Genomic DNA, 24,700 nt, shown 5'->3' with positions numbered 1-24,700 from the left:
CCTGACTCCATCACTTTGCTCTGCCTGCACGCAGAGAAATGCCCAAGCACAGCTTCACACTCAAAAAAGTCCAAGTTGTCTCCACCTGGCAGGCACAATGGAAAAAACACCGAGACCTTCTCCTTCCAGCTCCCGTTCACATGGAGCTGAAAAGCCAATCTCGTTTGAAGTGTCCTGTGCCCAGTAGCCTGGGCTGTGGAGGAGGAAACATCTCCCTGCTCCTGAGCAGGGATACTATGGACCCCCAAAGAGCCATGGTCCCCCAGCAGGGGAAGCTCCCCAGAGATTCGTGGAGCAGCAGAGCCCAGAAAGACCGGGATACAGAGCAGGAGGAAAGGACCAGACTGGAAAATACCCCAGGGACAGGGGGAAGAGCAGAGAATGTTTCCCTGATCTCAGGGAAGGGATTTAGGGGGAAAATATATCTTAATGCAATCCAGCCCTGGATGCTTCTGCAAAGAAAGGGGTGTCTTTCCTCTGGCCTCATGCCAATAAGAGAATTCCCCCACAGACAGTGGGCCAGGGATGGTGCTCAGGAAGTCCATCAGCAAAAAGCCAGCAGAGCTCTAGAACTGCCAGGAGCAGCAGAGGCACAAATCCTGCCCTGCCAGCAAGGGAAGGGAAAGGCTGAGAGCAAGGGACCTCCTCAGAGGCCCTGTGATCCACTGGGGTTAATCCCAGGATCACATCTTTCTCGCGTACCCTCTAGCTCCAGGAGCAGGTCAGAGGGAGGCCAGCCCTGCAGTGGGTCAGGCAGTGAGGTCCTGTCCCCAGAAGGGACCCTGTGACACTGACTGTGCCCTGCAGGGGACATTCCCAGGGTGCTTGAAAAGCCCCATCTCTAGGGCCAGGAACACCATCCAGATCCGCACAAAAGCAGAGACAGCAGGTCAGCCCCCCAAGCCAAGAGACCCACTTAGGTGCCCTCAAGACACACCGCTGCCCCCTCCATCCCTTTGTGTCCCCAGTGTCCCAGTCACGGAGGGCAGTGGCCCTGCCCCTGCCAAGCAGGGACCTGGGAGGCACTGTTTCTGATTTAATCCTGGATGTGGGGGGGGAAAAAAGAAAAAAAAAAGAAAAAAAAAAAAAAAAAAAGAAAGAAAGAAAAAAAAATGTGTTTTCTGCGCTCATTCTTGTCTTTTGGGATGAATCCCGCACCGGGACCACCCCCCCGCCTGGCCCGAGTTCTTCCGCAGGAGGTCAGCAGGGCAGTGCGGGGAGCGGAGGGGCCGTGGGGCAGCAGGCAAGGGGACGACAGACAGCGTGCAGGGGGGTCCGGGGGCGTTTTGGGGAGGGCGGGGGCATCAAGCCAAATGCCCCCCGCTTTCCCTTTCGGGTCTCCGGTTCCCGGAGCTGGTTGTCTTGTGTCATTTGTTACCGCCAGGAGAGAGGGGATACCACCCCCCACCCTACCCCCCCTTTAAATTCCTGCTATTGTGGAGTGCAGACCGGGTTGGACCTGGGTATTTAGATGACATCACCGAGCAGGTTGGGTTATAAAATGAATGAAGCAGAAAGCAGCCCAAGTTCACTAGCTCGGCACTTCGCAGGCGGCAGGAGGGACCGCGGCGCTCCGCTCTGAACTTTGACTTCCGTCGGTCCCGTCCTCTCCCCGGGGCTGCCCTCGGCTCCCCGCTGCCCCCCCGACCCCCCTCCCGCTCGGCCCCGCAGGATGCAGATCTCACCCTTGCTGGCTGGTGGACTTTTACTCGCGCTGCTCTCCGTCAGGCTGGAGGCGAAGCCGGCGTCTCAGCTCCCACAGAAGGTACGGCTGGAGCTTTCTCCGGCTCTTCCTCCTCTCCCGGTCCCGCTCAGAGTCCTAGCGGCACAGGGGGAGACGTGGGGTGACTGTGGGGTGCCAGATTCAGTGCAAAGAGGGGTTCTTCTCTCCGCACGGGCTGTTTGACTGCCAGGGGGACTCCCTGCTTCTCCAGGCTGTCCCGAACGTGCGGGGGCATCAGCCGCAGCCCAAAGGCTGGAGAGGGACGCGGTGTGCCCGTAGTCTGAGGGATCGGGGCAGGGGAGGGCGGCAGGCTGCTCCCCGGAGTCACCCTGGGGACCCCTCTGTGCCGGGCACGGGGGAGGGGGAGCAGAGCCGGAGCGGGGCAGCAGCAGGTGCACGGTGGGACAGGGGGCGAGACCAGAGCCCGCCGGCAGCCCTGGCCACGCAGGCCGGGCAGGGGCACAGAGGTGTGTGTCCCTTCCCCGCGTGTCCCATGGGGATCGGGCGCCCCAAATGAGAGTGTTGGTTGTTCCGAGATGCTGAGGAGGGATGTGCCCGAGGCCACCGACGCTGGGTGGCACTGCCCCAAGATCTGGACTCAGAGATGTGAACACGGTCTGAGGAGTGCCCCAGGACAGCAGTGGGATAGGAGTGGTGGTGTCCCTGTAAGGCACTGGGGTGGGGGCTGAAGAAAAAGTGTTGATACGGGGGGATGTTGCGAAAATGAATGAGGATTAACATTTCCAGGGCTTGGTGGGCAGCAGCTTTGAGCAGGGAGAGAGGTGGAAGGCCTGAGAGATGGGGGGACAGTAAAGAAGGAGGTGTGTCCCTCTAATTGTGGGTCAGAATTGGAGGATTGGGAGGACACAGAGAGCATTAACTAGGGGAGAGAGCAGCAGGGAGAAGGAACCCTGATCTCTCCACCACTGCTGGGAACACTCTGCAAGGCAGGGTGCAGGGGGAGCTGTGGGGCAGGACCCCTCCCCATAATCTAAAGAGGTCTGTAAACTGGTGAGGGATCCAGTAACCGAAATGGTCTGAAAGGAAAGGACCTACCAGCTTTCAGGCCCCTTCAGATTATGGGTCAGGGGAGGACGACAGGATGGTGACCGCAGCACAGCTGAGGGATGCAGCACCACCAGCCCTTTGGAAGGTCGGTGTGGATATGCAGTGACCGGGGCAGGAAGACACTGCTAGGTGTGGGTCAGGGGGATGCTCTTACCCCAGGGAAGGGAGCACAGATTTAGGGAGGGGAGAAGATGCCCTGGGCACAGTCGCGGGGTGATGGACTGCACTGCCGGGCACAGACCCAATCGCGAGTTTGCATCGCAGACGGGACACACCGACCCCTCTGTGCGCCCCTTACGGGGGGTCCCCAACACTGATGGGGATCGCTGGGGACGGCGGCGCTCTGACCCTCTCCTCCCCACAGGCCTCCCGCGGGTCGGCAGCGGCGGCGGCAGCGGCGGCGGCGGCAGCGGGTCCGCCCGAGGCGGCGGAGCGGGAGAAGGAGCGGGAGAAGGAGCGGAGCAGCGGCGGCGGCGGCGGCTCGGGCCCGCGGGAGGCGCGGGAGGCGCGGACCGAGGCGCGGCCGCGGGCGGGCTGGGCGCGGCTGCTGCAGGACCCGCCGGGCCGCCGCCACAAGGGCCTCCACAAGAAGGGCCTGGGCAAGGGCTGCTTCGGGCTCAAGCTGGATCGCATCGGCGCCATGAGCGGCCTCGGATGCTGAGGGACCCCTGGCGGTGAGTGCGCGGCCGGGATGGGGCCGGGATGGGACCGGGGGGCTGCGCTCCGGTACCGCGGGGGATGCGGAAGATGCGCTGCCTTGCGAACGCAAGTAGTGGACGGGACTGCAGGTGTTCATCCCGCTGAGCCTCGCAACCTCCGGCTGTGCTGGCGGGCAAAGAGGAGGACCCCAAAGTTGGCCCAAAGAAGGGTCAAGAAACCCCAGCTGCTCCCGCAGCAGCTTAAACTGGATTCTCCCTAATTTGAGGTAGACCCGTAGGCTCTGGGGAGGAAGCAGGAGGAGCTCTGATGCAGCCACTTGCTCCCAGTTGCTCCCTGTGCTTGACACACTTAGGTGACCTATGGATAGGTGTTAAGAGGGCAGGGTACCCCCTGTGTGCCTGCAGTTGGAGTTAGCGAGGCTCCTGTCTCACATGCTCCAGTGCTTTCAATTTAAGGAAAAACAATACACAAGTTTCCCAGGTGTCTTCTAGGTGTGGTGACAGCCATGAGTAGCACTTTCCTAACTGCAGCCTCGTATCCAAGCAAGTTATGGGAAACTGGGAGTTCTTTCCACGATGCTTCACAGCCACTGTGTAGCAACCAATGGGCGAAGGAGTGTCACATCACCAAAGTGATAGTTTGGGAAAAACATGGCAGTGCCTCCCCTGCCAGGTCTCCCTGCAGGTGCTGGGGACAGTGAGGCACCGTTCTGGCCTGGCCCTGCCAGCAGGACACACACAGATGAACTCACACTTCAGGAAGAACTCACCATTGCAGCCCAAGCCACTTCTTCCCATGGCACAGCACTGCTCCATTCACAGGGACATGCCTGGCCCTGCAGTGACATAACTGGGCACAGAGGGGACTGGATCTAGCATCCTGCTGCTCTGCAGAGAGATAGGAATAGCACAGCCCAAAGATGCCTACAGGATGCCAGTGCTGGTCTATGGCCTGTCCTGGAGGGATGGGTGCTGTTTTTCTCCTCCCTCATTTAGATACTCAATATTACCAAGTATTGCCAGCTCAGAGCTCCAAGAGGAACAACATACCCCATGCAGGCAGGTCACCTATCCTCTCTCACTAAACCCATCAGAACAAGAAAAAAAACTCCAATAGATACAAGGGCAGGAGGAGCAGAAGCTTCCCTCAGCCTCTCCCCTGAACACCAGCCAGAAAGCAAAGGGTGCACTTCCCTCCTTGCTTTAGCACAACCAAAAAGCTCAGGGATGGCTTCTGCTGAGTCCAGCAGCCCCCAGCCTCAGGCCATGGTTACTTCAGGAGGGGTTTTGGGATGGGTAAGGGGTGCTGCATGGCAAGTACTAATGGGCACTTTGCTCTTGTTTCTTGCAGGACTTTGAATCCGTAGTCCACTTTTTCCTACAACACGCGGCCAGGCATGGCCATCCCCCAGGCAACACCTAGAGAAGCAGAGACCCCCTTGGAACGGCAAAAGATCTGGCTGTGTTTTTCTTTCTTGGTACGAGGAGTCATGGCACCAACTGTTTTGGTTTTGTTATTTTTTTAACAAGTGCTCTCTATCTTATATATATTATATATACAAACACTCACTGAGACAAGGGACAGTGCTTTTCCAAGAGACTGATGAAGCCAGCTGTATAACATTGCTGTTTGTAAATTCATGTCATGCATAAATGTATTTATGTTGTAAAGCTATTTATATATTGTTTATAAAGAGATATTTATAAAAAAATTATTTATGTAACTAAATGAGAAGTCAAGCATTGTAACATTTTTTGTCCTAAGTAGTTGAAAAACTTTAAAAAAAAAAATCATTCCATGTGGCATTTTGTAACCTGTCTTTATTTATCAAATTCACATACAATTTAAATGTCAGATTGATCGATTTTAACAGACCTAAAGAAGAAATTGTTCAGATGTTTTTAGAAAAGTCAGGAGTGAGAGAAAGGCCAGCTGATATTTTAAGCTTTGATCCCATATGCAAAAGTAAACTTGTGCCCAATCCTGTGATGCTTTGATGGACTGAATCCTGCCTGGCGCTGCAAGACTCTGCAGACCCCAGCTGAGCTCCTTTCGAGAGCACACAGCCTCAGGCAGCACATCCATGCCCAGATCTCAAGTGGCACCCATGGAAATGAGCCCACCATTGTTAGCAGCCGAGCCCTGGATCGACAGCAGTGTGACAAGGGCAGCATCTGTCCTACACGTGCTTTAACAGCTTCTAGTCCAAGCTTCAGCCCGGTGCCGGATGGAGACGCCGTCCCTGCTGACAGCAACAAAAAGCCCACGCTGGATCTAGCCCCCGGCTGCGCTGGTGGGAGCAGAGCTTTGTGCCGGAGGCACTGCTATTCCAGGATCCAGAGGCCCACTAAGTGTCTTGTTGATATTCCCATTCACCAACCCTTTGCCACTAAGCTGTAAAGTCCCTTCCTCCAGCAGAGATTTATTTGACTGAGCCAGGGACAATACGTAGACAGACCAAAATATACTGAGAGCTGCCTTGTAAGGATTCATGGACACAGCTGTTGCTACAGCTTCTTGCTATGTAAAGTGCATGAAATAAATTGTTAAAATGACTCAGAGCTCTAAAGGAAACAGCAAGCGAGGGGGCAGGGAGTGCAGTAAACATGCAAACTCCTGCTTGAAGGCTCTTTGGTCTCATTCTTCAAAGAGGCCTTAGAAAAGAAAGAGAGTGGCAGGCGCCCAGCCCAGCCGTGACAGGAGTCACAAATTATGCCCTGGCCATTGTAGTGGGCTGGGAAACAACGAGCATTATGTTCCGCTGGGCTCCAGTGCCTAGGACAGGGCAAAAAGAAAGTCACCAAGACCCAGAGGCAAAGCGATCCTTTTCCTTAGCAACAACCAGGAAACCATAGAAACCTCCAGCCAGACTCACCCCAGCTCTGACAGAACCCTGGGTGCACAGAACAAGAGGATTCATCCAGAAACCTGACAGGTCAATCATCAGTAGGGCACGCTTCTGGCCTTGCATGAGCACAGCCTCCATCAGAGACAGGGATCCACCTCGCAGCGCTCACAGGGTCCAGCTGGATGGGGAGCAGCAGCTGATGGACCACGTTAGATGTTGCCTATGGAGAACAAAATCAAGACCCTGGCAGGGAGGGATGCAGGATGGGCATGTGGCAGCTCTCATAGGGAATGACAACTTACTGTCAGGGCTCTGTAAGGCAAGTACCCCTGTGAAGGTTGCCCTTCCAGCTCCACACATCTTTATAAGGAAGAAGGGGCTATATCAGGAGCTCCTAAAGAGATGCCCATTAGAGGGGACTGTCCACCCAGGAAACCTAAAGGACAATAAGGAATCGCTTACTGTACAGGCTTTGCACAGCCAGGTCTGAACAGAGGAGTAAGAAGGCAGTGCTGCAGGTCCCGTTCAGGGTCCCAGTCCTTGAGCTTGAAGCCAGAGCAGTGTCCATCACAGAGTGACAGGCTGGGACCAAGGTGGGGACGACTCCCCTTCCAGTTTTGGCTTTTTGCTGCAAGCCAGAGCTGAAATAAAATCACCTGCCTTGTGACAGAGGGGTTGACCTCCACACAGTGGCAGTGACTCAGTCTCAAGAACTCAATCCACACAATTTGACCACCTGAGGCAGAACCTGAGATAAGGTTGGGAGATAGAAGAACACAGCCTGGGGTCACATACAGTCTGGATTTCTGTTTCTCCACAGCAGCATTGTCCAAGAGAAAAAGCACAGCCCATAGCATGAGTCCCTTCTATCCACTGGGCTTCCTGGGAAAGAGCAAGCCCAAGGAAAGGGCAAAGCTATATGGCAAAAGGCCATTAGCTTTGGCAGAGAAGTGCAATGAGAGCTAGAGCTCCTTCTGCAGAGGGAGAGGATAACAGATTGGTTCCTAGCTTTGCTGCCTCTGGTCTGACCAGGGATAAGCCACCCTGTCCCTCAGGATGTGGATTCACACCAGCAGGACAGAAATATGCCCATGCATGGTGGAGCTGATGTGCAAGAGAGAAGGCAGCACTAGGGGTGAAAGAACACTTGGGAAAGCTCAGATTCACTCAACCTCAGCACCTCCATGGCACAGCCAGATCAGTGGTCTGACAGGCAGAGAGTGGCACTGGTAGCAGAGGTCAGTTCTCAGAGCCCTGATGAGCACTTTCCTGCTTCACTGGACAGGCAAGAATGGGAATCAGAAGTGGCTCATTAGAACACAGCACTCACCCGAAATGACCACAGCTGGGTCTCCCTGACAGGTGCTCAGTAGAAAACAAGGGCAGCAAGAAAGAGGGGCCACAGGAATCTAATTAAGAGGCAAGGAAGCATCTTGTGCAGCAAAAACAAATTCATCTCTCATCACTGCCTCCCCTGTGGGCCAGCTACATCAGATCTTCACAACATCCCATGAAAGGATCCATGGCCAGTGCTGAAAAACTCCCCTGCTACATCCCAGCCCAGACAGCCTAAGTAAACAACAGTTGTTCTGGATGCAAAGTGCAGCCTCAGGAGGTGGTACCTGATATCTCAATCACAGTCTCAGACAATGGCCTTTAGCAGAGATGTGTTCACACACCTGGAAGTGAGGGGAGCAGGAATCCCAGAGTTCCCTGTCCATACTCAGGTCAAATTAGCACTCATGGGACCTACATATTTTCTGTTCACCACCAGCTGAATGAGCAGTAGCCAATTCAGCTTCCAAATGGGAACACTTGTGACATGACGTAGGAACAGCCTTGATTTCTCCTCTCCAGGAGCAATTCTTAGCAGGAATTGAGCCATAGGCTCCCAGCCTGAAAAAGCACACAGCTCTCTAGTGAAAAAGGACAAAGAGCTTCCTCCAGCGCTGTAGTAGGAGTACCTGGCAAAGTCCAAACAGGCTGGAGCAAACCTTGGAGCACTCACAGTGGGGACACTGTTGCCTTCTCATGTGTGGGAAACCAGTTCTGTTCTCCCAGCCCATATTGCATGTTTTTCCCTGGTACCATTCAGGCACTTTTTCCCAGGTACTTATTGCTGAAGGGTTACAAAGCCCAGTTCAGGTGACAGCAAATCCCAATGCTATGAAGAAAAAGAGAAGCCCAGAGTCCCAGAGCAGGAGAGCAAAGGAATTTTCCATCTGGAAAGGGACTTGAGGCATGGAGCAGGGACTGCCAGGGGCAGCAACACACATGCCCCTGCCACTTGCTCCAGGACTTCTCCAAGCTTGGGCTGCTTCCCTTGTAACGCAGAAAAACAAAGAGAAGGGATCACAGGGCAACTTCCAGAGGGAGCCTGCACCTGACACAAGTGTGAGTTAAAAACAAGAAGGGAATTGAATTCAGGCCCCTTCCTGTCAGTCAGCAACTAACCTTGTCAGAAGGGATGGCAGCACTAACCAAATCAGGCAATTCATTAGGTTGGGGCATGCAGCAAAAGCCCACACTCTCTGGAGCAGAACTACAGTGAAAATCCAGGGTAATGAGTTGCAAGCTGCCTTTGTAAATGACACTTCTGCAGCAACTCTGGCAGGATGGGAAAAGAGCTAATAGGAAAATCATTAGGTAGCATCCCTTTGATATTGTTGAAAACTGCACAGGCTATGTTTCCTGCCCCCTCCATAATTAACCTGGTATATTACCCATAATACTCCAGGCTGATAGTCTCACAATGGACCACCTTATCTGCATCAGGGGAAAAGAAGGGTATGCTACTTAAAAGGAAGATGATTTCTGGAAAAGCTTAAAAGGTGTAAGATTTCCCCCCTATTGCACAGGCGCATCCTCTTCAACTCCATCAGCAATCAACCTCTGCCCAACCAGGAGACCAAAACCTTGTTATAGTCAGCAGGCAGGAGTGAGGCTGTCCTGGGAAATGCAACTGCAGAGGAACTGATCTGCCCAAGGTTGCCCTCTGCAGCTGCAGCAGAGCTGGCTCTGTGCTTTGCCCCTTATTTACAACACCGTCCTTGTCCTTAACTTCCTTCACGCTACACCAGACTACAGCCTGCGCCTCCTGAGATGCAGAAGAGCTCTGAGGAGCAATGCCTACCCACCTGGCTTGTCTGCCAGCAAGGAGAGGTGTCATCTCAGAGTCGTGATGTAAAAGGTACAGCATCACAGCTGGCAGGTGATCCTGAAGGAACTGGTGCCCTCTAACAGCTGCAAAGGTGACAATGAAACACCAAGATGTTACTTCCTGCATCAGCACAGAGCAGCCTTAGAACTGTGCTAATCATGAGACAGTGAGTGAAACATGAGGGCTGGTGAGATAAACAGCATCTTTGGGAAGAGTCTCGAAGGTGAGAGAGCACTACTTCCAAACTTCATAACCATGAAAATACAGCCTGTGGTCAGACAAGCTCCAAATACTCACAAAGAGGCTCATCCTTGATGGAGCCAGGCTTTGCTTACCCACCACAATCAGCTCTTCTAGAAACACAGGCATCATGTGTGATTAGGGCATTTCAAAAAACACCCTAATGATACAGGTATTGCAAAGGCTCTTTGGAGATCTGGAGATGTGCAAGTGTGTCCCATCTTCTACTAGAATCAGAGCAAGCAAAGACTACTGGCACAAATTCTTTTGTGCTCTGTGGGGAAATACGTATTTCAGGACTGTTAAATGACCTTATGGCATCCCATTACTGCCTGGAATTTCCAGTATGTATGTATGCACGTTCACTAGAGCAGGGACATCTTTTCTCATCAACAAGAAAAAACTGTGGTCACAGCTGCCACACTCAGGCAATTTGCAGTGGGGCACGACATGAGATGTACACACTACACAAAGAAGTATCCATGCCTGTGGATTCATAGCCAGGGAGCAAAGTGCTGCTCTGCCCATTCCTTTGCCTGGCTGAGCAATCAGAGAGGGGAGTAGCACCATGGGGATGGTGAGAGGCAGGGGCAGCCAGGCTAGGGGGTAAACACACACTCTCTTTACAGAGTACAATCACTTACCTCTGAGAGCTCTGTGGGAGGGCCAAACTTGAGGAACTATCAGCAAAATGTCAACAGTCCCTGAGACACAGACCTTCGCCATGGAGCAGAATGAAACAGTGACATATTCCTAAAAACTCTGCCGAGAAATTCAATCAGACTGTTAGGCTAAAATTCCATATTAAGAATACAAGGTTGAAGTTACAAGTAGGAACTGAGATCTCTCTAAACTTTCATTTACCTTTCTTGATGACCCTGGGTTACTCTCTCAGATTACACAAAAAATGCTCTGCAGACTCAGTTTTGGTTCCCTTGCATCAGGTCAGGTCTTACAGAGGACTTAGTGGGGTGGAAAAAAACAACAGGAAACTTTGTGACCAGGTGCCCGAGATGGGGCTATCTCAATGTGTTGTATTTGTGGGGCAGGCTCTTAGATTTCTCAATTTCCCCATTATTTAGAATAATAAAGAGCAAGGTTGATTTTCTGCACTGCAGTTTACAGCAGGTTCAGACAAAAAATAACAATTCCCAGCACCAACAACCCCACAAATGCACAAGTTTGGACTGTTTTACTGTGCAGGGGTGGGCTTTGTGTGGTTCCTACCTTAGCTGAACTCATATAAATCTGTGCAGAAGTGAAAGTTTAGGAAAAGTCTGATTTACCTATGTGATTTATGTTCTAATACAGCTATCAAAGATAATGGCACTGTTTCTTCTGTATTCCCTGCAAGGAGTAAGCACAAGTCTGCTTCGCACACGCTGACCCAACACATTTTGCTCTCATAGGATAAGAACACTAAAACCAGAAACACCCTCTAGGGTCTGCATCCTTTTACATTCTTTCAGGAACTGAAAGATGTTCAGCAAAATTCACTTTTCGGGGCTGGTGGGAAAATGGCCATTTCTTTCTACCACTGTCTTCTGTAAAGAACAAAAACTTCACTTTCCCCAGGTTCACTATGGAGAGCAGCTATGCAGGTCCTACTCCTGTACACAATCCACAGAGAGAGACCTGCAAGCCTGAGAGCAGCTCCACAAGCATCCATGGGATTTCCTAAGTCTGCACAAGACCAATTGCAGGACAGGTCTCAAATCTGAAGACGGAAGGGTCTGCCAGCATCACTGATTTTTCCTTCTGCTCTCAACACAAGAGTAAATTAGCATTCAACTTAGCTAAGAAGGTGAGGAGGGAAGTAAAAGAAGAGATTTCAATCTGAAACTTTTTTTTTTTTTTCTGTTAAAAACTGACATCAGCACTGCTTTATCATGTTCCAGAATTGCCTGATGTTAGCTGGTATCAACCGAGTCTCGGCAGGAATGCCAGGGACATTTGTTAGCGTGAAGCACAGCTTTAGGGCTAGGGCAGCCTACCAGCACTGCAATCAGCTGAGATCCTCTCTTCCATTTTCCAGCTCAGTGCCCAATTCCATATTAAACAAGCACTAGTACAAGTGGAGCTGCAGAACACAAAGCTAGACAATAAAGCCCTGAAGAGCAGAGGGAAGGCAGCTTCAATCCACTTTCTCTCCCTCTGGGTGGAAAAGGCAAACAAGTTCAATAGCTCAAAGTCTGTCCTGCTGCAATCTTGGGGCAAGCTGCAGCTGGAGCATCCCATCGCTGCCATAAACCAAAGCAGGGCAGGATGCTCGCCCTGCACCAGGGAGCAGCATCCAGCAGTGCTCAGACAAGCTGTGCCTCCAGCAGGCACAGGCAATCCATAGAAGTTTGCATCAAATCTGCCTCTGCTTCCACTTCCCTCTCAACCCCATAGCTCCCTGGGCACTCCCCACTTGAAACTGCCCACAATTCAGCCCGATTCACACAATGCTTCTCTGAGTTGCTGCCCTTCCTGTAGTCAGAGGGCATCAACACAGTCTTTATCTGTTGTTCTGAAACAGCAGAGCACCTCCTGCATCCTTGCCTGTTAACAACCCTGCCTTCTGCTTTATTCCTGGAATAGCTTCTAACTCTTTCCTTCAAGCCAGATTCATTAACCAGCTGCTGCAGAGCTGTTTGCCTCCCCCAGGTACTCTGTGCATGTCATTTGTTAATGACTCATCTCAGCCTGGGCTCATTGCAGACATCCCCCACCTTTTGCAGTGCCAAGCCCTTTGCTGGCACACCAGGAAAGCCAAACACCCAAACAGCTCCATCCCCTCCAATACCCCAGTCCCTTCTCTGCCCTCTGTCACCATCAGACATGGGACAGCTCTTTATTCAAAGTGCTATTTCCTCCCTTGCTGCTTTGCTGATCAAAGGCAATGTGAACCAAAGTGTAAATAAGATACTCACCCCCAGCCAGGCTTTGAGAACAGCAAAAACATAAGAACTCAAAAACTTCCAACCACTAAAGAAGCTTCAGCAAACTAATGTGACTCCTGTAACTGGCAGGGAATAAACATCAAGGGTGCCAAACATCTATTTCCCCAGACTGTGGCTTGATGAGGAGTTAAAATGATTCCCAAAAGCATTTGTATTCCTCCTGCCACTTTGCAGGACTGATATTAAAAATGTAAAGAGGACCATAGAGCCTCTCCTCACTAGTCAAATCCAGTGAGGAACTGGATGACCAGCATATTACAGCTGTTCACCCAGCAAGCCAGAAACAGATCCAGTCCATCTCCATCACACAGACTTGGGGACACAAGGTCCACCAGCACTTTCCTGAGAAGCTGTCAGCTGAACACTGGGAGAAGCTGAAACAGGAGCTAATACTGCCACTGCTTGGGAAACAGTGCCCTTGAGTTAGTGATGAAGGCTTCGTGCTCTGGGCTTATCCACTTAACATCCTTGTTGCATTTCAAGGGGGAGAGTGAGCTGGTAAAGAATCAGAAGCCTGACCACAATCAGAAGTTTCTGGGACTTGACCCACAGGAAGCAGGAGGGAGGGTATTTAGATCTTCCTCTCCAGATTAAAAGCTGGTGTGCCTGCACTGCAGGAGAAGAAAAGGAGAGAGATTTACTTTCACAAGTGAGCGAGTCCTGTGACTGAGGACTGCAAACATGCAGATGGCAAAGAGTCTTGGTAGCAGTAAGAGGAAGGCACGTGCGTTGCAAAAGCAAAGGCAGGTGACAGCTGGCTGCAGGACTGGAGCACTGTCACAGTCTTCTGCCTAAAGAGCTCCCCTGCCTGCTCAGGGAAAGAGCTTCTCTTTACAGAGTGAAATGCAGGGGCCAAAGTACAAAGCAGCACTCTGCTAGACACAAAGGAAGGAACTGACTGGCCTAAGAGCACAACTACTTTCTACAACCAGGCATCAAAGCTGTTTAGGCTTACAATACGGGGCTCAGCTACCAGCTTTGCCACGGATCCTTCTACACAAATCTGAGCAAAGATGAACTACTGACAAAACATGAAGAGGCTTCCCTGTCTCCCAGATGCATTAGAAAGATCAGTCAGATCTTCAGTCAACATACACCAAAAATCAAATAAATGTGCAAGTGAACAAGTGCCATTGGACAACAAGCCTAAAACAGCCTCGAAGTCAAGACTCCAGACTCTGAGATTAAATCAGCATTTTTAATTTTTTTTCTAAAATGTGCTTTTTTTATGAATTGCTGTTCCAATGCTTCCCCCTTAAAAAAAAACCCACACCCTGCCAAACTAGGTGCAAATCACCTGAAGTAAGTTTGTAACAAATAAAAAAATAACCCATGAAACAAAGACTGAAATGCTTTAGAATCACAACAATGTACAAAAGAAAAAAAAAAAAAGGAGGAAAATACAACCTGAAAGTGTTCAAAATTTAGAAAGACTAGTCAAGTCCATTGCTTCAGCAAGGGGATGCTCCTGCGACCCCTGCCAGTGGGTCCTGGGCCACCAGCCTGCCTCGATGCCAAACAGGCTCCTCTCCCACTGTCGCCAGCATCCAAGGAAGAGCGAATGCATTACCCTTTAAAGGTATCAATGGGGGAAACAACTCACAAGCAGCTCTGGGAGGTCACATCACATTCAGGAGGAATAGTTTCTAGCATGCCCCTAACCACCTGCGAGGTCTGTGTGGAAGAGCAGCTTTCTTCCTCCATATTGTACTGATGTCTCAGAGCTGCAGAACAGTGCTTTAAATCTGTGAGAGATTAAAGGGCTTAGTAAGGGCAGTAAACAGACAGTTAAGTAAACAGCCCAGCACTGGAACTCATCTTCACAGAGAGAGGTAGTGTGAATTTCACCCCAGTTTAAAATAGACAGGGGTAGCAGAAAGGCTGAAGACTTCCATGTAAAGCAGTTCCTGACCTAGAAACCTTCCTGCGCTCCCTTTGGGAATGAAAAGATCTGTGTTGATGGCTTCCTCGCTCCCAGCCTGGCTTTGGTAGCCACACTTCAACCCTGGGATTCAGATGCTTGCTATAGAAGTTCTCCCATGATCTGATTTAGTACAGCAGCTTCCTCAAGGTTAAGCAGCAATGAACTAGCTGGGAGGGAGCAAAACAGTCAACAGATATTTTGGTTTTTTCATGCCCCTTTTGGTTAGTCCCTTTCTTTAAAAGTCCCTCTTGACAGGACTAGAACAGGGACACCCTGAAAACTCATAGGAGCTGCACAGTGTAACTTAGCCAGGTGCTGCTAATTGGGAGCTGTTCAAACAGGGCTTTTACTTGCCAGCCAGGAAGGGACTGGCCCAGAACCCACTGAAAAAGGAGACGCAGGCCCGTTTTGCTCCTCCTGTTGTCACTCCTAACCGGCTGACATTTAGATGGTACGTTCTAGTGACGGCTGGAGACCAGCCCTTTGACTTTGGACATCTTCTTTGTGGGCTGCCTTTGTTCTGTGTGTGGAGGGCACTCTCGCTCTACCAGCTGCTGTTCCATCTCCTGTGCCGACGACGAGGCTGTAGCTTTTAATGTTTTCTTTATGTTTGTGACCTGGCCAAGAAGAGACAGTGAATCAGCACCTGCTTCTTCCTCCCCTCATCACAGACACTCTGCTCATAAACACATTGAAAAACCCCTGGAGTATAAGAGTGCAGATTATAAAGGAGACTCTCCCAGCAGTAACACACTCTGCACTGGAGTTTAATAAAGGTAATGTTTCATCCTCATTTACAGACAGAGCTGATAGTATTTCCAGTCTGGAATAATTAGGGATTACTTTTTTTCCCAAGAGACAATGGTACAATATTGTACCACCCATCTGGCTGGCTGGAGAGACCTACTACTGCCTTGGTACAGAAGGGAGCCATCCTACCATTCTGTTGCCCCAAAGCAGGAAGCGGAAAGGAGACAGTGAAAGAAAAATTTATTCTCAGGACACAACTCAAAAAGAGAAAATGCCATTTGGCCTAGCTGACTACCTGAGACACAGGTATTAGCTAAAAGGCAGGAACAGAAATTGGTTTTGTGAGAAGCAGCAGTAATGTTTCTGCTACTCTGGCTGAAAAGGAGAGATACAGCACTAAACATCATCCTCTGTCCCCTGGAACTCTGTAGGGTTCACCACAAAAACTGTGAGCAAACCTTCAAAAAGCCCCAAGATTTGGGAGTAAGGTGTACCACTGCAAGCCAAAAGCATCTGGTAAAACAAATATGCTGTGGATGCCAATCAATCCACCAAGCAGACGCAAACATAAACCTGCAGGGATGATAACCCCTGACGCAGTGTCTCGGGAGGCCCATCCCCACCTTCCCAGCGGCCGGAGCCGAGGTTCGGGCGCAGGGCCGGGCTGGAGCGCGGGCTCGTGCTGCCACCTAACGGCGGGAGCGCGCCAGGGCCCGGCCCGACTCGGGGGAGCTGCCGCGAGCACTTTTTGCAAAAGCAATTGAGACTCCAGAGATTTTTAACTACACTTCCAGCTTTAACAAAAAGTGGTTTTGACTTCCTGCCTGTCTTGTACGAAGGGAACAGAGTTGCAATGAAGATCTGTGGTAAAAGCAGGTTTCCTAATGAATCAATACAGGAAACCAGAATTAGTGCAGTCTCCTAGCCTAAATTTATAAAAAATTATCAAGGAAAGTTCCATTCTCCTGGATGTTTGATATTTGTGGTCTTACTAGCACTCACAAGCAGATGTGTTTTCTTTCTACCCTACACCTGATTTGCATGATTGCTAGCCACCTTCTGAGAGCTGTGACCATCAACCAGGCTTTACTAGATTATTTCCTTCAGCAAACAAACATTTATCCAACAGCTCAAAGGCCTGAGATGACTCTGTACCCACCTCCATCTCTACCTGCTGCTGAGTTCGGTGGTGGTTCTCTTTGTATTGGTTGGCTCTAAGTACTTGCTGCTCAATTCCTAAAAGAACTGCTTCACAGCCATCACACCTGCAAGATACAAATGATGTCAAACAGTGTTTACAAGTTCTCTCTGGAGCAGCTCAATCAGGCAGTCTGAAAAGTCACACTCATCTAAAAGTTTAAGAGATTATTAAATTTATACTTCCTGCTTAGAGTTGCAAAAGGCTGGCAAGAAAAAGCTTTGCTGTGTATTTGATGCATTTCTCAGCATTCTCTAGGGAGTCTGTGTTACTCTTACCATCAAAGAGTAAGTGCAGGTTCAATGCACTATCATCTTCCTTCTCAGTCAGAATGACAGCTTAAACAGGATGCAACACAGTATTCAAATGTAAAATTTTAAAATTAAAAAAGAAAAGTAATATTGAGATAATCCTCCTGTCTGTTAAGTGTCAAATGACAAGAGCACTCAGCACGGAATCAGAACTGGAGAAGACAAAAAGGGAATTGGCAGTGGGTTCACTATTACCTTCCAAACAATGCTACAAAGTCCTGGAAGCTGCCAGAGACCTCCCACCCTGATGGGACTGAGGGAGTTGGAGCAGAGAAGCAAAAAAATCTGCCCCCACTACAGGACAGCATATTTGCCCAGCAGTTTAATTACTTTTCATGCACTCGTTACCACAGCAACTAGGAAGCAATTCCCAGTCAGTCAGGACCTGCCATGGGCTCCACAGTCTATGGGGGAATTTCTTTAGGTGGGAAGGGAAGAGAAGAGAAGAGAAACAGAAGGGAAAAAGGTGAGAAACAGCTTCCTGGCAAAGGTACAAAGAGATAATACCACAGCACCACTATAGCTGCAGACAGGCTACATTTGCAGGAATAAAGAATAAGACAAAGTTCCCTGAAACTTCAAACTTGAGGAGACATCCCATCCAAAGAGCTTTGATTCTCTAGAATTTGTCCACATAATTCTCAACACAGTGGAAAAGGCTGAAAAGTAACAGCTGTGTCTTCATTATCAAGGGTTGCAGCACAAAGGGAAACAACTCCCCCCACAGAACCATGAGTCCAGTTTGGCAGCCCTTTCTGCAAAGTCCTCGACTTCTCACTGTGGTTCTACCACTGTAAAAGCTACAGTGAGAGCAGAAGCTCACAGTGTGGTACAGTTTGGCTTGATACATAATACAAATTGAATCCCAGATGGGATCTTGGAAAACTTGCCCAACAGACTCCTCCTCCAAGTGCCTACTTATAGTATAAGACTCCTGATTAATGGAACATGGTGAAATTGAGCCAGCACTTGAAACTCTGAGGGGAAAAAACAGGACAAGCTATGTACAAGGAACAAGGAGGGCGGAGAGATTGCCTCACCATTCCTGGAGTGTTTTGACAATGTTACTGATGTCCTTCCTCTGAATGTCTCTGCCGATACAAAAATCCACCTCTAACACCTGGTTTCGTTGATCCAGCTTCCCTTGGATAATGTCTGTGTAAACTGCTTCAATAATGAGATCTTCCAGCTCCCTCAGATTCCTCATATCCAGGTCCTTCAGCAACACAGAATAGGGAATGCACTAAAAACAGCAAGACCAAGAGTAAGTTAACAGTCCTGGAGCCAAAATGAATGGCTAAGTCTCAGAAGGTCGAGCCTCAAATGTTTATTGTATCCTACACTTGGATCTGCAGGTGCAACAGTGACTGATCATGGCAGAACAAATGCTTGCTAGGCTATGAAATATTCTGACACAACTTTGGTAATTCCTGAAGCTTTGGTATAGCACATTCTAGAAGAAAAAAGGTAAATGCATTGTAGAAGAAATCAAGAGTGTTGCTTAATTTTCTGTAGAACAAAAAGTCAGTGTTTTTAAGAATGATTCTTCATCTCCAGCAGTGAAAAAGCCATACAAAGTTTCCCAGACCTTCCTGACCAATCTGCACATCAGTTCAGACACCCACACACTTCAGCCACCGAAGTCCACTAAATTAATATCCCAAATGCATCAGGAGAGAACACTGTACCCTACAGGTACTTTCCCAGTACAGGATTTCTTTTGTGAGTACTCATGCAGTCTGACACAACTGCATTGCTCTGGAATGGATGCCATTTTCTGAAACAAAACCAAGAGACAACAGCTGTCACACCCCACGCACTTTACCTTCATTCGGGAAGCCAGGCTTACGATCGTCAAGTGTTTCAGCTTGTTTTTCTGAGTCACTGTTAATTCAGGCAGGTTATCTTTGTTTGCTGTTAATGTCAAAAAGACAGGATTCAGGACTTTACTTTGAAAATGACATAATCCAGCCTGCAGAACTTCAAGCTAATTATGCTACACTACACCCTGAAAGACTGAACACCTCCAGCTAATGTGGGTGCTAGCTGGTGAACAGAGTGCGCTGCTGCTGCCGCTGACAAATTGGCACACCCAAGGAGAAAAGGGGGAGAGTTATGAACAACTCGGCAATTCCATTCTTCTCTGCTTCTTTAGTAATTCTGGTTCTGAAATTAGAAGGTAATTCACAACTGGTGCCCCGATGAAACAGCTGGTCAATGGCTTTGCTTCTACCAAGTAGTTTTTATTTCATTAACAAGCTGACAGAAAAAAGTCTTCCCCTTTTCCTGATCTGGTTGCAAATACAGCTGGTTTTATTTCTCTGAAGAGCTGCAGAATTTAAAGTATAAAGTATGAGGCTGAGGAAGAGAGGAGAAATTATTAATCTAGATGGCCACGCTGTCATTGTATTATATCCATGTGCCTCATGAATATTTAAAAAGAGAAAGGAAACTGGCAGCTCTCCAAAGCTAAAAATCTCTTTAAAATATCTACTTTAATGGAAATTAGTGTTTCATAGCCACTCAAATTCTTCCATCCATCCCATCTCATCCAATGCTCTACATTTTGACTGTTTTTGCCCCTTTCTTCACTAGAAAAGGAAGAATGAACTGTACTGTCACATGCTGTGACACAAGAGCCATGGACAGCAAACACATCCTCTAATCAGTCACAGAATTCACGAGGCTCATGTTGCTCCACAGACACTGGAATTTCCAGTCCTTGCACTTACAGATGCCACTGCTCCTTACAGGAACTAGATAGCTCATCCACCACCCTGAGAACGAGCACTATGACAGAATTATTTGTCACACTCTATAATCGTCTAGATGAGGCTGCTACCCACAAATGAAGCATTAAATTGTAGCACAATGGAAGCATAAGCACCAGAGATAAAAGCACATTTCAACAGATACAAAGATGATTCACACACAGTCTTTCCAAAGCTGTATAAAAGTAATTATTTTGACTTGTATTCTAGCTAAGAAATTATTCATTTTGTTTCAGCAATGCCGTCATGGAATAAAAGGTTATCTCACAAACCATATAGGTTTTTATAAATAATGCAGAATAATTTTGTCCAAGTTTTTTGCAGTTTCCATAACTGGTGTCATCTAAATTTCCACAGAGATATCTGAAATTTTCCTCTACATAGGTAAGTGGCCTGTGAACATCAATGAATTCTGCTGCAGACCAATTCAACCCAGAGCTGCAGTCCCATCCAAACCAGTAGCACACCATAGTCTCTAACCCTTCCTTTCATTTTTAGCAAGCAAAAAGCACACATGACTCAGACCTCCTTATGGAAAATTCTGCTAAGCAAGTTCTGTTCCTGGATGCTCTCACCCAGCCACACTACAGCAGGCATCTAAGAAAGCAAAGAATTGCCTCTGACAATCCTAAAGGTCTTCCCAGCCTCACATCTGCAAACAGGCAGCAGTCTCTTACCTACATAGTCCCGGTACGTTCCATATGCAAACAGGTTCAGCAGCTGGAAATAAGCAGCATTAGACCCCTCAGCAAGCTGGATGGGGAGAAAAGAAATGTCACAGAACATGGGCAACACAACCCTGATAGGCACCTTCTCCAGAGAATGTTTACATCTGCACAGGACAAGCAGCACCCAGAAAAGCAATTATATCCTGAGCTGGACCCCTTCTAAGGCCTTAGGAGCAGGAAATTCCAGCAGTTTTAGAGTCAAGATGATTCAGCCATTTCTATGCACTGGATCTCAACTTCAGTTTGGACTGTCAACTGCTCTGTGTGACATCTTGAGAGATAAAAGAAAAAAGCAAACCTACAGGGCCAGCTCTTCTCATCAGGTGATAAGCAGGCAATGGTGATGGCTGGTAAGGATCCTGTGAAAGCTAGGACAGCTTACCTGCAGAGCCAACGCAGCTTCAAAACAAAGCAAGCTGGGACACTGTAACTGGTGTGCATTTAAAGGTAACAGCTCTTTGCTTGCCTGCAAACACTTCACTGGAATAACAGCAGCACCAAGCAGTGATCGTTATTGATTGTGTTTTAACACCATTAGCTGCACACAAATACAGGCAAAAACCAGTACTTGTGACTTGATGCTAAATAACCACTGAGGTGCTTTTATGCATATTTAAGAGCATATTTGGAAAGCCAAACTTGATGTTTTACTCCAGCTGCAGATACCCAACTTAGATTCCTGCATTGTAGTAGAGGCAGGAGCTGGCAAAGCATTCTCAGCAAAAGATCTGGAGCTTGCTTTCCACCTTGGTTTGAAATGGTTTGGATTTGGTTACCACCCAGGCCTGATACACTAGACATCTGTTCACAAAGACTTTTGGAGAGCACTGAAGTTCTGCTTTCCAGGACAGTAAAGAAGTAGAAAGGGATTTTTTTTTCTTGTTGGCTGGCAAAGTGCCTCCTTAAAACTGCTACTGTGCTGCTGCCAGGTTTTTGCTAGGTTTTTTGTGTTACCAGTTGCCTTAAGGTAGCAAAGCTTTATATAGGTATTCTTTAACCCCTAGCATATACAGGCAAAAACAAAGTCAATCTCTTATTCAAAAACATCTCACAACCCAGGTAAGTTGCACCAGGCCCTCCTGGCACAGAAATTTCACCCACAGGCTGCCTGTGGAAACTTCTGGGGATCCCTTATACTGCTAGTGCAGAAGGGGCATTAGAATAAAAACTCAACTCTTACCTCTTTCACATTTGTTAACTCCAACAGCTCTCCGAAGACATAAACCCCAGGAGCTTCCAGCACTTGATTTATAAGAGCAGTCAGAGCTGAGCCACTTGTTCCTTTGGCTAGTAAAATGAACTGCTCTAGAAGATTGCAGGACGGTTTCTGTTCTCCTGCCATTCTAGGTTTTCAATCTGTCAGTAAAAGAACATAATATTAACACATCCCTTCTCCTCTGCCGAGTTCTGCCTGGCAGGGGACCAGGAGGTGCTCAGCACAGCAACATTTCAGTGTCAACACAGCCAGGCTTTTCTTCAGCATTCAGGGGCCAGGCCAGAAACCCAGCAGGTTCAACTACTGATTTAGCTGGGGAGCAAGAATGACTCCCACAATTTCTAAGCAAAATTTCTGTCTGATCAGTTCCCTAAAAGGATCTGCTCTTGCAGATCCCCTGTTATTGGACAGGAGTTCAGATTTCATGCTGTTTTCAGAGTTTTCCTTCTAGTGTGATGCTGCCAAATAATGCCAACAGTAAAGATGCTTTTTGATACACTTGACTGACTTCCTCCTTCCTCATTACACAGCTCCAAACTGTGTTTGCATTTAATGTAATTCCCTGTGAAGGACCGATGTGCACTCTATGCCCACACATCCCACCTTTTCCTTTGACTCTGGCTATTGATACAGTGGGTATCTGTAACTCCCCTTGCTTTCTGAGCCCAAAAGGCAAAAAGAACTGCGGCCTGTAAACAGCTCCCCAGTCTGCACTGTACAGTTCAAGTGCTTTGGGTTAACTGAAAAGCTTAAGTGATAAAAAATACCCTTTCTACAAAGGCTCTATTTAAGTTCCTGTAAAGAGAGGTCTTTGTCTTTGTCTGCTGCCTGACATTTCTGGTGTGCATGTTGTCTCCCAGCACCAACATGTGCTTTTGAAATGTAAACCACTGTTTATTAACAAGTTCTACAAAATGAGCTGTTTGTTTACAAACAACTAAGACAAAACTTCCAAAGCACATTATTCAGAAACCAAACAAAGAACTTAGCAGATAAGGGAGGTTTTGTGTTATGCTTGTATGGGATAATTATCAAGCAGAGGGTATAACCTTGATGAAAACCAAACACCAGAGAATCTGTCTGGTTCTGTGTGACCCACATGGGCTGGGCCCACATCCACCCACAGGGGCTTCGCTGTTTCACCAGGCCTAACCAAATTAAGGCTTGTGAAGGCATCACACAGAGCTTCCTGTATTAGTCAGTGTTCAGAATAATTAGAAGATTGTTAGCCATGTTACAGTTACTGTTTGTATACCCCTTACCTTGCACCTCTGTCCCAAGTACCCCGTGTTTCTTGTTCCTTGTCCAGCCAGGCCCTGCCCCCACTGCTCCTAGACTCCCACATGGCAACATTGTACCCCTGCCCCAAGCTGCTGTACCCTGTTCAGCTGGGCCCTGAGGAGGAGGAGGACATAAGGACTTTTATGTAAACGAGAGAAACCAGAGACTCATGGGATGCACATAGACTGATAAAAACCCAGAGACAATGAGCCACACTAAAAGGAAGAAATAAAAACAGCACCGTTGAAGGAGGAAGACCCAGAGGAGTCCCCTGCCTTCACTCCAAAAGCTGACATAACCTAGAGGGGCCTCCACTAGCATGACATCCTAGACTACAAAGCCAAAAAACTGAGCATTCCTGCAGGCTCTACTGAGGATGCAGTCTCTCACTCTGTTGATTCTGTCGTGTGGCAAAACCGATCTCCTTCTCTTTCCCTTCGTGTGGAAATCTGGGAACAGTGGTGGTGTGTGCAACCCCTCGGACCCGCAGCCAAGCTGATTCTTATAATAAAGGCATTAAAAGGACCTCTAGTCCGGCCCGTTTGTTTCATCGACTTTTAAAGATACGGTTTACTCTGTTCTGTTACGCCTGCAGATACAAATGGTTTCATCTGGAGTGGGCGACCTTTAACACTCTCCACACAGAGATATCTCAGCCCTTGAAGTCTCTTTGGGGTTCTTTCCAGCAGAGGCACACACGCAGCCTTGGCTGAACAGCACCTCAGTTCTGACTGAGAAATCCCTGCACTACAGAACATTAAGTGTGGCTGCCTAACACATCAGTGTTGCTCTCTCTGCTCACAGAGAGGACAATTTCCTCAGGAGAGAATACGGATTGACTGTGCTGGGAATGAGATTCAGATTTCACAGTTCTATTGTCCTCCCTCACAGGTAATCAAACCACACGCGGGTGTATGAGATTACAAAAGACTGGCTGGCTGTATCCATGCCCTGGTGGGAAAGGGATGCCAGCTGTCTGCCCTTTCCAAGTAAACGCTCGGACAATTGCTATTGCAATCCGTATGCACACCCATATCACCGGGAATACCTCGCTGCTTCCACAACCGACTTACCCCGGTGAGAAGTGACTGAAATACAGCAGACACTCCAACGTAGCTTGTTCAAAGGCTACAACAACCCAAGCAGGGGGACAAGCCGGGCTTCTCTCGCGGTCAGGCCTTCCTAAGGTAGCTCAGGGAGTTTCAGGGCGGGAAGCGGCCCGCAGACCCTGCAGCAGCAAGGCGGGGGTTTCCCGGCCCTCCGTTCCCCCCAGACCCCTGGCAGAGCCCTCGGGCTCCACCGAGCCCTGTTGCAGGGGGTAATTTACTGGGGGTCCCTCGTCGCTGCCCCTGTTCCCGGGAGGCTTCTCCCAGCCCCAGCATTACCTCTCCGCTCCTGGCCTCCCGTCCCGCCGCTCCCGGCGCCGAACCCGCCGCGCCTCAGGCCGCCATGATGGCGGCGCCGGTGTCCGCACGCGGCTCCTTCCCCCCGGAACGCGCGGGCCCCGCCGAACGTTCCGCCCGGTCCCGGGCGGCCGCAGGGACCGCGAACCGCGAGCCGGCATCCCTGGGATACCGGGATGGGAACGGTGGGCTGGGCGTGCTGACACCTACAGAGCCATGGTGCAGCAGCCCATGGAGCAAATTTCACTTGCTTGTGCTGCAACAGCTGCTCCGCTGGGTCCCGAGCAGCTGTTTCAGTATAAGCAAGTAAAATTCCTGCCTCTCTTTGTGGGGATACGAGGTCCTGTGGCAGCATCACAGGGCTTTGCACCCCAAAATAACCCGTGCAAAGGGCTGCTGTTGTAAGGCCACTTCTTTATTAAAAGTGGGGCCATTATTAGATTGAATGGTTGCACGGGGCACTGGAACAGACTC

At 49.1% G+C, this 24,700-nt stretch overlaps 2 protein-coding genes across 4 annotated transcripts; one reads left to right on the top strand and one right to left on the bottom strand.

Moving 5' to 3' along the window:
• Positions 1–1,525: 1,525 nt before the first annotated feature.
• Positions 1,526–5,234, top strand: NPPC (natriuretic peptide C). Its single transcript, XM_058843541.1, has 3 exons — positions 1,526–1,765; positions 3,156–3,465; positions 4,802–5,234. Exons 1-2 carry the CDS (start codon positions 1,673–1,675, stop codon positions 3,450–3,452), a joined length of 390 nt encoding a protein of 129 aa, XP_058699524.1. The 5' UTR covers positions 1,526–1,672; the 3' UTR covers positions 3,453–3,465; positions 4,802–5,234.
• COPS7B (COP9 signalosome subunit 7B) lies at positions 1,698–24,297 on the bottom strand. 3 transcript variants are annotated; one of them, XM_058843534.1, is made up of 9 exons: positions 24,209–24,297; positions 21,507–21,682; positions 20,276–20,351; positions 18,653–18,741; positions 17,868–18,070; positions 16,478–16,583; positions 10,344–15,185; positions 9,437–9,542; positions 1,698–1,819 (listed from the first exon to the last, which is right to left on the bottom strand). In XM_058843534.1, exons 2-7 carry the CDS (start codon positions 21,666–21,668, stop codon positions 15,027–15,029), a joined length of 795 nt encoding a protein of 264 aa, XP_058699517.1. In that variant the 5' UTR covers positions 21,669–21,682; positions 24,209–24,297; the 3' UTR covers positions 1,698–1,819; positions 9,437–9,542; positions 10,344–15,026. The 3 variants fall into 3 exon arrangements, with proteins under 3 accessions (XP_058699517.1, XP_058699518.1, XP_058699516.1); XM_058843533.1 differs by lacking the exon at positions 1,698–1,819 and adding an exon at positions 5,258–6,519; XM_058843535.1 differs by lacking the exon at positions 9,437–9,542 and having other exon boundaries at positions 1,700–1,819.
• Positions 24,298–24,700: the final 403 nt, after the last annotated feature.

Source organism: Poecile atricapillus, chromosome 8 (genome assembly GCF_030490865.1).
Source record: "Poecile atricapillus isolate bPoeAtr1 chromosome 8, bPoeAtr1.hap1, whole genome shotgun sequence".
NCBI lineage: Eukaryota > Metazoa > Chordata > Aves > Passeriformes > Paridae > Poecile > Poecile atricapillus.
This window is presented reverse-complemented; position numbering and strand designations above follow the sequence as displayed.